The sequence below is a fragment of the Tupaia chinensis genome, unplaced genomic scaffold, assembly GCF_000334495.1.
Source record: "Tupaia chinensis unplaced genomic scaffold, TupChi_1.0 Scaffold148470_1, whole genome shotgun sequence".
Taxonomy (NCBI): domain Eukaryota; kingdom Metazoa; phylum Chordata; class Mammalia; order Scandentia; family Tupaiidae; genus Tupaia; species Tupaia belangeri.
In genome coordinates, this window is record NW_006208319.1 from 1,120,168 (window position 1) to 1,133,318 (window position 13,151).

Below are 13,151 nucleotides of genomic sequence, written 5' to 3' on the forward strand. Positions count from 1 at the left end.
GACATTTTTACTTGTCACAACTTGGGGGAGCTTCTGGCATCAAGTAGGAAAATGGCAAATCCCCTAGAATGCACAGAATAGCACCTCTCAAGGAAGGATTATCTGGCCCATATATCTAGAGCGTCAGGGTTGAGAAATCTGCTTTAGAAGACAGAGACAGAAGCTGGGTCCTGGTCTTGTACAAATGAGACTGTCCTGCTTTGATGGAGATGGAGAAACAGGTAGGGGAGAGCACATTAGCACCTGAGCTATCTAAAACTGCAGTCCTAGTCACAAGAAAAGGAGAGAAAGCTAATTCTTAGGGTTGAGTACTGAGCCTGAGCTGAGCCAGTAGCAAGACAGACCTGATCCTAGACCTCTGATATTGCTGATCCAGGACTTCTTAAGTCATCCCCAAGGGACAGGAAAGACAAACTATACTGGATGCTTCTCCTGGACCAGGAGCTGTGCTGGTTTTTACACAGTAAAACTTTTATCTTATTTAATCCTAACATTCCTGTGAAAAAGACAATTGCTGATCCAGGACTTCTTAAGTCATCCCCAAGGGACAGAAAAGAGAAACTATACTGGACCAGGAGCTGTGCTGGTTTTTACACAGGAAAACTTTTATCTGACATAATCCTAGCATTCTTGTGAAAAAGACAATTTGTCTTCATACTATAGAAACAGAATCTATAATACAATAGCCTGTCTGTATAACTCTTTTCTTTATAAATAATTTTTAAATTATTATTATTATTATTAATTTGATCAGAGAGGGATATGGGAGAGGGGCAGTGAAAGTGAGAAAACAAGCCTCCAGGTCTGGGACAACCGTGGTTGTCCAGGTGGTCAGCCAGGTGGAAGTTCAGCACCTGAACCACCATGCCACACAACCCTTTCATCAGTTTATATGTTCTTTAAGGGTAAGGTTGAATCTGTCATTTGTTTTTCCAGTATGATTGCCAGTATTAGGTGCTCAGTAAGTACGAACAAATAGTATTAACAGAGTAAGAAAAGTCATCTAACTATAAAGTGGCAGATTCAAACTAGACTCTGAAGCCCTTGTTAAAAAAAAGAAAATCTAAATTTTGCCAAAGAGCACATATACTCATACACTTCCTGGAGAGAGAGAGAGAGAGAAAGTGAGAAAACACACCCATGATGCATGTCACACTGCAATCCCCTTTTCTCCTTTTCTTCTTTTTGGATTTTGGGCACATATACATATGCACCAAGCATGTTTCTTAAGCTGCCAGAACCAGGACTTGAACAACACCATCAGCCATGTGGGATCCAACCATCTTAACCACCACACCAATGGCTGACCCTAAATAAACTTATAATTTAGTAATAATTTTGGACTTACAGAAAAGTAGCAAAGATAGTATACAGTTCTTCAATATCTTTGGCCTATTTTCCATTACTGTTAACATCTAATATAACGCTAGGATATTTGTCAAAACTAAGCAATACACATTGGTTCAATACTATTAACTACCATTATTGTTACCTAAATTCAAGATACTTTCCAAATTCCATTAGTTTTTCCAGTACTGTCCTTTTTCTGTTTCAGAATCCAGTCCAGGTTTCCATGCCATATTAGGAATTCTTGTATTTTCCAATAAAATAGTCCAGAACCCAGACAAGGAATCTGAAGGTATTGGTCAGGGATGCCAACTATAATTGTTGGATGACCATAGTGCAGAAAATCAGGTCAGGACTTAGAATTACAACTTTTCTATTGGAGACTCCCATCATTCACCTCCTTATGAACAACAACTTTCAGAAAATTATACTTAACTTGCCAAAAAGTTTATCAGAATTGTGTGTGTGTGTGTGTGTTTTATAGAGTTTTTTGCTATAGGGCATGTGCGCTCGCTAGACAAACAGAGACATAGAGACAGAAAGCGAGAAATCACCCCCAGGGGATGGTCACGCCACAATCCCTTCTCCTCCATTCTCCTCTCTGGATCTTGGGCATGCACGCACAGGCGCCCGACGTGAGTTTTAAGCCACCAGGTCCGGGACGCGAACTGCGGTCGACTACGTGGGAGTCCAGCGACATAGCCATTAGGCTAACTGCTGGTTCCCAGAATTGTGTTTTTTGAAAGGGAAAGTAGGAAAATAATTAATTATGGATAAAATAACTGTTTAATTCTCCATTAAATGCTGAAGACATTTTAAGTATTTACTATTGAAGAACTTTCAGTCACTAGTTAATACACACACAAGTAGAAAGATGTTGTCTTTCACTTTGTCTTTCTCCATAAGGCCTTGCTTCTTCATGGCAGCAGATTTGAGAGTTCTGCATTATCTTTGTGAAAAGGACTGAAAAAGTGAACGGTTTAGATTGGGTTATCTTTGAGCTTTAAATACTATTACTAGAACACAGTGAAATTAAACTTATAATGTATAGCTCCCTTCGTTTTTTCTTAAAAAAATATACTATAGGTTTCATGCACTCATGAAGAGAGACAGAAAGGGAGTATGAGAGGAAAAAGTGAGAAAGCACTACCCAGGTAGGATAGCCAGATTGCAGGCTTTTCTTGATTCTCTTCTCGGGATTTTTGGCACACATGCACATGCTCCTAGCAAATTTTTTCAAGTCACCTGGTCAGCATTCTAACTGTAAAGTTGGCCATGTGGGAGCCAGCCACTTTAACCACCATGCCATTAACTGGCCCAAGCTCCTAGCTCCTTAGTTAACTAACCCTTCTCTGCTTCCTTATCCACAACATGGAGATAATAATTATGCCTATATCAAAGGGTATTTGTGAAAATTTAAGTTGACTCAAATGTATATGAACTCATATATACATGAATTAGAACAATGTCTGGCTCATGTGTATTATATGGTACTTAGGTATTATGGTTAATCATTCACCTCATTATTAATTTATACTAATTGAACTATAATTATGTTATTATTTATTTTACCAAGAGCATATGCCTAGAATTATTAATACACATTATATTCTTTATTTTCTTTAGAGAGAGATTTTTGCTATAGGGTATGTATGCTTGCCAGAGAGACAGAAAGAGACAGAGAAACAGAAAGCAAGAAATCACCCCCGAGGGGGATGGCCATGCTGCAATCCTTCTCCTCCATTCTCCTTTCAGAATTTTGGGCATGCACACACACAAACACACACACCTGGCATGAGTTTTAAGTCACCAGGTCCAGGACTTGATCCACGGTCAAATATGTGGAAACCATTATGCCATCTGCTGGTTCCAATACACATTATATTCTTTTTTTAAATTTAATTTTATTTGTTGTCATTATTTTATTATTTTGAAGTTGACCAGAGAAAGACAGAGAGAGAGAGAAAGAACAGAAGAAAATGAGCTGCCAGATCTGGGACTCGAGCCATGGTCAGCCATGTAGAAGGGAGTCCATCCTCCTTAACCACATTGTATTTTATATTGTGTTTTAACAATATCTACTTAAAAGAGTACAAATCAAATCCCCAATGAGAATAAATAATTAACCATGTTCTAGCAAGTTGTGTGTAGGTTAAAGTGGCTAGATCCCACATAGCCTACTGCACAGCTCAAGTCCCAGACCAGTAGCTTGAAAGACACGTTGGGTGTGTGTGTGTGCGCGCATGTGTTTTTGTGTGTGTGTGTGTGTGCATGCCCAGAATTCTGAGAGGAGAATGAAGCAAAAGGGATTGCAGTGTGGCAAGATAAGCACACTGGACTAAGGTCCCTTCATTTTTTTTTTTTTTTTTGAGAGGTTTTCGCTCTAGGGCGCGTGCGCTCGCCAGACAGACAGAGAGAGACATAGAGACAGAAAGTGAGAAATCATCCCCCAGAGGGGATGGTCACGCCACAATCCCTTCTCCTCCATTCTCCTCTCGGGATCTTGGGCACACACGGACACGTGCTGGCGTGAGTTTTAAGCCACCGGATCCAGGACGCGAACCGAGGTCGACTACGTGGGAGTCCAGCGACATAGCCATTACGCTAACTGCTGGTTCCCAGGTCCCTTCATTTTTAAAAATGTATTTATTTACATTCATTTACTATACATCATTATAGCTACAAAATGAGATTCTCTATCCAGAATACACTGTATTTTGGCTCAATCAAGCACATCAACATATGTGTAATCATCAACAAATAATTTTCCATTTCCTGTTTCCTGTATATTTTGCTTTTTTTCCCATCCTTAATTCCCTTTCTCTTACTCTCTGCCATCTCCCACCCCCCTCCCACACTGTCTCTGGTATCCATGGTTTCTTTCTATGCCTTTTCCCCCCACACATTTTATTGATTCACTAAAGATCTTAATTAATCTAAATATTTTCAATAGCAAGCACAGCCTATATATACATACCTATGAATACAAGTCTGACCTTAGGCAAAAACCTCAGTGAGTAGAATGAACATACTATAAAGTAGCACCTAGCTGGGGCTATATAGCTTACTGTAGTCATCAAATAGGAGTTTTTAATTCTTTTTTTTTTTGAATTTCAAGGAGAAGTTTTTTTTTTTTCTGAAACATTTTTTTAAATTAATTATTTTATATTAATTACCTAAGCATCATCACAGCAAACAAAATGTGATTTTCCATCCAGAATATACTGCATAGTGGCTTAATCATGCATGTTATTGTCAATAATTTTCCATTACTAATTATATATATATATATATATTTTTTTTTTAAGCTCCTATTTCTTCCCCTATGTCCTCTTCTTACACTGTCTCTGGTGTCTACAGTTGTCTTCCATTCCTTCTGGTAATTTCAAGAAAAGCAGTTTTAACTTTAATAAATCAAAGAAATGCTAAGGAACTTTGCTTAAAACTTAAAACCAGGAAACAGATTAGTTTTCTGTTCTAATAGTAGGTACATGGACCTATCAACTGCTTAAGACAAGACAAAAATCTTTAAAACTGGACAACAAAGCCTAGAAGAAAATCAGCAATATTTTAGTCAAAAGTCATAAAACACTATTTCACCAGTTCAGTCTCATGTACTTAATCTACCTTCTGTTGTGGTTTGATCTTCCCGATTGAATTCTGGGATGTGATATTCAACTCCAGACTTGTCCCTATGATCAAGTTGTCCATTTTCTTTGTGAACTTTTATTTCTGTGTGTCTGTATTTAATTTTCCTGATATAGCACTCCCTTGAGAACTTGGAGATCTGGTCTGGTGCTAGTAAGTTCTTTCAGGTGAGGGAAATAACTTTATAGTTTACCTTTATCAATACCTCAAAACAAAACAAAACAAAACAGCAAAAAGAGAAAGGGTTAAAGTGGCGACCTACCTAACAAAGGACACTTGACTAATTATTTGCACATGTTATCTGAATTTCAATGCCAAATTGCTACTTTTACATTGCCAAGTTTTCTACTCTCCCCAGTAGGTCTACAAGGAGTGAATAGTGCAGCTTCTAACCAGATGCTTTCTCACTTTCCCTCTCTCTCTCTCTGGTGAGTGCATAAACCCTATAACAAAACTAATAATAATAATAATAATAATAATATAATATGGAAAATATTACTATTAAGATGAAACAGGGAATATAGGGTAGTGAGGATCGAAATATCATAAAGGGACTTATAGAGTCTGTAAAATTATTTGTTAAAATTTATTTTATACAACAATCCTTATACATCACTTAGCTTGTAAAGCGAATTTACCCAGCATGAGTACACATCACATCAGTCCCGTTAAGGATACTTCACACATTATCATCACAGATTATAATCTATATCTGTGTCCCATATATTTCTTTCCTCTATTTCTTTCCTCATACTCTCCTTCTTCTCCCACCCTCTTCCCACACTGTCTTCAGTATCTCTATTTCCTATGCTTCTATATCCTCTAATTTTTCAGTTTCCACCATAGAGTGTGGACAGTTGGTTTATGTTAAACAGGGACATACAATGTCCTTTCTTTCATAGCCTGGCTTGCTTCAGCAGTAAATCTTCAATATTTGTCCATTTTGTATCAAATGTCAGGGTCTTTTTTTATGGCTGAGTAGTGTAGAATATATGTGCTACATTTTCAATCGATCATCTCTTCATGGACATTTGGGTTTGTTCCATGTCTTAGCAATTGTGAATAATGCCACAAGAAACATAGATGTGCAAGTAATTTTTTGACTGAGCATTCTCCTGTCCTTGGGGTAGATATCCAGGAGTGGAATTACCAGATCATATAGTTCTATTTGTAAATCTTTGAGGAACCTCCATATTGTTCTTCACAGTGACTGAACAATTTGCATTACCCACCAACAGTGTGAGTTCCCCTTTCACATCCCTGCCAATAGTTATCTTTTTTTTTTTTTTTTTTTTTCTTAATCTTAGTCATTCTGACTGGGGTGAGGTGGTATATCATTGTGGTTTTGATCTGCATCTCCCTTATTATGAGGGATGTTGTGCATTTTTTTCATATGATTTTTAGCTGTTCATATGTCTTCCTTAGAGAGTTGTTTGTTCAGCTCATTTTCACCTCTTTTAAATGGGATGATATATTTTTTTTTTTGAATAAGTTGCTTGAGTTTCTTGTGTATTCTGGTTATCAGTTCCTTTTCTGAGGCATACTTATAAAAATATTCTCCCATTCCAAGGCTTGCTGATTCACACTAATTATTGTCTTTGGCTTGCAGAAACTTAATCTGTTGTAATTCCATTTGTCTGCTTTGGGGATTATTGCCTGTGTTTCGAGGTTCTTATTTAAGAAATCATTGCCTACTCCAATGTCTCCCAGAGTTTCCCTAGTGTTTTATATCAGTAGTTTGAGGTTGTAGGTTTGGATCTTTGATCCACTTTGAGTTGATTTTTGGTAATGGTGAGAGATAGGGGTCCAGGTTCATCTTTCTGCAGGTGGATACCCAGTTTTTTCAGCATCATTTGTTAAAGAGATTTTCCTTTTCCCACTGGCTTGACTAGTATCCTTTGTCAAAACTCAGTTGACTGTATGTAATCTTGGGATTCATTTCTGGGGTCTCTGTTCTATTCTATGGGTCTACATGTCTGTTTTTGTGCCAATATCATGCTGTTTTGATTATCCCAGCTTTGTAATACATTTTGGAGTCAGGGAGTGAGATGTCTCCTACTCCACTCTTATTGCTCAAAATTGTTTTGGCAAATTGATTTTTGTTGTTGTTTTTGGAGAGAGAGAGAGAGTGTGTGTGTGTGTGTGTGTGTGTCTGTGTGTGTGTTTGCTATAGGGCTTGTGTGCTTGCCAGAGAGACAGAAAGCGAGAAATCACACCCGGGGGGATGGTCACACTGCAATCCCTTCTCCTCCATTCTCCTTTCGAGATGTTGGGCACACACGCACTTGGAGTGAGTTTAAGCCACCGGATCCGGGACTCGAACCATTGTCAACTACATGTAAGTCCAGTGACATAGCCGTTACGCCAACTGCTGGTCCCCAAATATGGGGTCTTTTATGACTCCAGACAAATATGTGATTGTCTCTTCTAGATCTGTGAAGAATGTCTGTGGTAATTTGATTGGACTTGTGTTAAATATGCTGATTAATTTTGGTAGAATTGCCATTTTGATTATATTGATTCTTCCAATTCAGGAGCATGGGATGTCCTTCCACTTTTTTGTGTCATTTTCGATTTAATTTTTAGGTTTTCATAGCTTTCCTTGTAGAGGTCTTTGATTTCTTTTGTTATATTTATTCCTGGGTATCTTATACTTTTTGTGGCTATGGTAAATGGGGTTACTTTCTTCAGTTCTACCTCGGTCTGCTTATTGTTCTTATATGGAAATGCTATAGATGTTTGTATGTTGATTTTGTATCCTGCTACTTCATTGTATTTATTTATTACTTCCAGGAGTTTTCTCATGAATACCCTTGGGTCATCTGTATATACCATTATGTCATCTGCAAATAGAGATAATTTCACCTCTTCTTTTCCTATTTGAATGCCTTTTATTTTGTTCTCTTTTTCTTATTGCATTGGCTATGGATTCCAGTATTATACTGAAAAGGGGTGGAGAAAGTGGGCATCCTTGTCTTGTACCAGTTTCTAGTGGGAAAGCTTTCAGCTTTTCCCCATTCAGGATGATGTTAGCTATAGATTTTACATAAATAGCTTTTATGGTATTGAGAAATGATCCTACTATGCCAATTTTGCTGAGAGCTTAATCATGATGGGATGTTATATTTTATCAAATGGCTTTTCTGCATCATTGATATGATCATCTTTTTTGTTGTTTTTATTTCATTTGCTTTTATACATTCAATCACATTATTTAGCTTATGAAGTGACTATTTCTACACGTGAACATTTCTCTCTAGTCCAGTTGATAAAACTATAAAATGATCTTCAATATATAATATCACATTTCTTATTATTTCTGTTAATATGGTACATTATGTTTATGGTTTTGCATATGTTGAACCACCCCTTGCATCCCTGCAATAAAGCTTACTTGGTTGTGATGAATAATCTTTTTATATGTTGCTGGATATGATTTTCTAGTATCTTGTTGAGAATTTTTGTGTCTAGATTCATGAAAGATATTTGTCTGTAGTTTTCCTTCCTTGTCATGTCCTTGTCTGTTTTGGGGATGAGGGTGATGAAGGCTTCAAAAAATGAATTTGGAAGGGTTCATTCCTATGGATCTTTAAAAATAACTTGAGTAGAATGGGAGTTAATTCTTTAAAAGTTTGGTAGAATTCAGAAATTTAGCCGTCAGGACCCAGGATTTTCTTTGTTGGGAGATTTTTTTATTATTGATTCAATCTCATTGCTTCTCATGCATCTATTCAGGCATTCTGTGTCTTGCTGATTTAATTTTGGTAGATTATATGTGTCTGGGAACTGGTCCATCTCACCCTGGTTTTCTTATTTGTTGGTGTATAGGCGTTCATAGTATCTTCTAATGACGTTTTGTGTTTCTATTGTGTCTATTGTAATATTGCTTGTTCATTGTTAATTTGATTTATATGGTTACTTTCTCTCTTCTTCTTAATTGATCTAGCTAAGGCTTTTGCTCTCATTCATTTTCTGTATAGTTATGTGCTATGGGGTGGGGAAAGCTAGCTGGAGTTGGGGCTGGGGCCAGTGGTGACCCTGCCTCAGAGTCCCTTGCTGGCCGTGGCACTGGAGATGGAACTGGGGCTCTGCTGGTGAGCGAAGGCCAGTCTGTCGATATTTGTAAGTATTTAGTCTGAAATCAGTATTGTGACTCCAGCTCTTTTTGCGTTTCTGTTTCCATAGAATACCTTTCTGCAGCCCTTCACTTTTTGTTTATGTATGTCTTTATACATGAGGTGCACTTTTTGTAGGAAACAGACAGAGGGTTTCTGTTCTGTTTGTTTGTTTGTTTGTTTGTTTTCCATTCAGCCAATCTATGTCTCTTAACTGGAGAATTTAATCTATTTACATTCAATTTTATTATCAGTATTATTGAACTTTTCCCTACCATTAAGTTGGTCATTTTCTTGGTTGCTTTTTGTTCTCTTATTTTTGTCTGTCTTTTAGTTTTCCTGGTGTAATACTCCCTTCAGAATTTCTTGAAGAGTTGGTCTGGTGTTGGTAAATTCTTTAAGGTTTTGTTTATCTGAGAATGTTTTTATCTTTTCTTCCCATTGTAAAGATAATCTTGCCAGGTATAGTAATCTTGGTTGGAATTGTTTCCTTCTTTTATTTATTTATTTTGTGTGTGTGTGTGTGTGTGTGTGGAGAAGTTTTTGCTATAGGGCGCGTGTGCCCGCCAAACAGAGAGAGACAGAGAGACAGAAAGTAAGAAATTATCCTCCCCAGGGGGGATGGCCACGCAGCAATCCCTTCTCCTCCATTCTCCTCTTGGGATCTTGGGCACGCACACACACACGCCCGGCTTGAGTTTAAGCCACCAGGTCCAGGATGCAAACCATGGTGGACTACGTGGAAGTCTAGCGACATAGCCATTATGCTAACTGCTGGTCCCAGGAATTGTTTCCCTCTTAACACTGCATATATCCTCCCATTCTTTCCTTGCTTGAATTGTTTACAGTGAGAGGTTCGATATTAACCTGATGGAGCCATTATGCTAACTACTGGTCCCAGGAATTGTTTCCCTCTTAACACTGCATATATCCTCCCATTCTTTCCTTGCTTGAATTGTTTACAGTGAGAGGTTCGATATTAACCTGATGGGATAACCTTTGTAAGTAACTTGATGTTTCTCTCTTGCCAATTTTATTATCGTGTATTTATCCGTGGTTTTGGCCATTCAGGCTATGATGTGCCATGGAGAGGATCTTCTTGGGTTGATTCTATTTGAGGTCCTTTGTATTTCTTGGGTCTGGATGTTTGAGTGTGTCTCTAGACTTGAAATGTTTTCTTCCAGGATTTTGTGGAATAGATTAGCAATGCCCTTATTTGTTTCTTCACTTTCTGAGATACCAATTATTCAGATTTTTGGATATTTAATGGTATCTAGTATTTATCATATATTGTCCTTATTATTATTATTATTATTATTGGCTATTTTGCCATTACACTGTAGCTATTATGCCATCTGCTGGTCCCAAATATTCTGAATTCTTTATCTGACATTTCCGCGAGTTCTATCGTACTGTCTTTGGATGATGAGGAATTGCTCTTTTCCCTTGGGGGAGAGATTTTTCTTGGTTTCTCATATTTCTTGTGCTTCTTCACTAGTTTCTGGTCATCTGATGGATTGTACATTTCTTTCTAATTTCCTAATGACCCCCTCCCCCAGTTTCTTGAGAACAGGTTCATCTGGCACTGAGCTGCAGGGTTTCAGCAGAGAGAGAAAGTAGGGGTTGTGGATGAGCAACAAGTGCCATGTGCCTCAGAAAACTATGAAGTTGAAAGTATTCTTGAGTGGGCAAGAGGCCTAAGGCGGTCTCCTAGAAGTGGTGGGGAGACAGTGGAGTTTCCAATGCAATCTCTGGCTTCAGTTCTCGCTGGCTTCAGCTTCCACCACCAGGCAGGAACAGGGAAAGATGGCAGAGGAAGAAGGTGGAAGCAAAGGGCTCTGTGCACCTGGAAGTGGTGGGGAGGTGGGAGGTGGTGGAGAGACAGTGCAATTCCCAAGGTGATCTCTGGCCTCAGTCCTTACTGGTTTTAGGTGCCACTGCCAGGCAGGATCAGGAAAAGATCTAAAATTATTTTTAAAGTATTTTATTATTTCTATTATGTTTTAATAAAAAATCATGTATTACATGTCATGTTTCTGGACATCCATTAGACCAAAGTAAATTTTCTACCTCTATCTTACACTTAAGATATGCTTAGGATGCTTTATATAATTGGTCATTATATTCACCCATGCAATGTTTTTTATAGGGATGGCTGCGGCCCTTTCATATGGGGTCACTAAGACACAGAGGAACCTGATTTGAAGTGAGTGGTTAGGAATTCATATTTAATTCATTTTTGTCCAGCTCCTTAACCCAGCCCTCTGGCAAATCTACAAAATCTTTAAACTCAGGTGTGCCCATCTCCAAAACCTGGCTCTTTTCCTTGTCTCTCGTCTCTATTCCCATTCTATTACCAGACTCTTCAGACTGCACATGGAATATTTTTTGGCATTAATGTTTTCAATGATTCATATTTGTTAGTAAGAATCCATGGTATAAAATACAGTGCTGTTGGTGAGTATAAACTATTACATTTCAATTAAAAATCTGCATAGTCTGATGCCCTAAAATAGACCATACTCTGCCTTTTGTGGAGAAGAAGAAAGTACCTGATAACATGGATTTTGTTTGCAGGTATCCTTCAACTTCTAAATGTGGAAATTCAGAATTTTGGGTCACCATTATATTCATCCATTGAATTCAGTAATGTGCCTGCAGGATCCTGGATAATATCTTCTACTTTGCACCAGAGCTGTGGTGGAGGCATCCATGCAGCTGCCACTCAAGGAATAATTTTAAATGACAATATAATATACAGAACAGCTGGTCATGGCATTGATTTGGAGGGCCAGGCCTATTCTCTCACTAATAACCTTGTGGTTCTGGTGACACAGTCAATGTCATCCCCACTGTGGGTGGCAGGAATCAAAGTGAACCAGGTAAAGGACATCAACCTCCATGGCAATGTTGTGGCAGGATCAGAGAGACTTGGTTTCCATCTCCGAGGCCACAGGTGCTTCTCTCCTGAAGTGTTTTGGTCTGACAATGTGGCCCACTCAAGCCTTCATGGTCTTCATCTCTACAAGGAAAGTGGACTTGACAACTGTACCAGTATCTCTGGCTTCCTGGCTTTCAAGAACTTTGACTATGGTGCCATGTTACATGTAAAAAACAGTGTGGAAATAGAGAACATCACACTTGTAGATAATGCTATTGGTCTTTTGGCAGTAGTCTATGTGTCTTCTGCTCCACAGAGCTCCATCAAAAATGTGCAAGTTGTGCTTAGGAATTCAGTCCTTGTGGCCACCAGCTCCTCTTTTGATTGCATTCAGGACAGAATGAAGCCTTACTCAGCCAATTTTACATCAACATATCGAGCTCCTTCCAATCCCAGAGGAGGTCGAGTTGGTGTTCTGTGGCCTGTATTCACCTCAGAACCAAATCAGTGGCCTCAGGAGCCATGGCACAAAGTGAAGAATAGCCTTTCAACTTCAGGAATCATAAAACTTCAAGGTAAGATGTTTAATTTATCCATGTAGTAGTTCCATATAGCAATGCATAGAATTATCAGTCACATTCTGAAATTGTATTAATGAAAAGATACTAGTGTGGTCTAGTCTTTGTGTACAACTGATAGCCTGCTGAGTATTGATAACCACAGTGGCGGTTCGTTCTGATAGTGAATAATTTCTTACAAAACTCACTGCTTCATTCATGTTGAAGAGCTTTCACAGCAATTATTTAACTTACTTGAATGACAACTCTTTCAGGTAGGTGTTATCTTTCACGCTACACAAATGAGAAAAACAAGATCCAGGTATTGTACCTTATCTAAGGTAAAAATCAAAGCTAAAATCAAAGTTACACCATGTTTTGTGCAGTTCATCTTCTATCAGGTCTCTTTTGCAGTATAATACTCCTCATTCTTTTAGTCTTTCTGGCAGTTGGTTTGTCTTTCCATAAAAAGAATAACGCTGATGAAGCCTTCAATGAAAAGTATTCCTTTTGGGACCAGATTGTGGCACAGTAGTAAAACACAACTTTCTTTGAGATAGACATATGGAAAACTTACCAATTCATGTCTAAAACCTTCCATGA

General features: G+C 38.2%; 1 protein-coding gene across 1 annotated transcript in view; it reads left to right on the forward strand.

The window, feature by feature from the left end:
* PKHD1 (PKHD1 ciliary IPT domain containing fibrocystin/polyductin) overlaps positions 1-13,151 on the forward strand; it is a 578,800-nt gene that overhangs the window by 407,253 nt on the left and 158,396 nt on the right. The window contains exon 59 of the mRNA XM_006170441.3: positions 11,688-12,566. Within this exon, the coding sequence (XP_006170503.1) occupies positions 11,688-12,566 (879 nt within the window). The remainder of the gene's footprint in view (positions 1-11,687; positions 12,567-13,151) is intronic.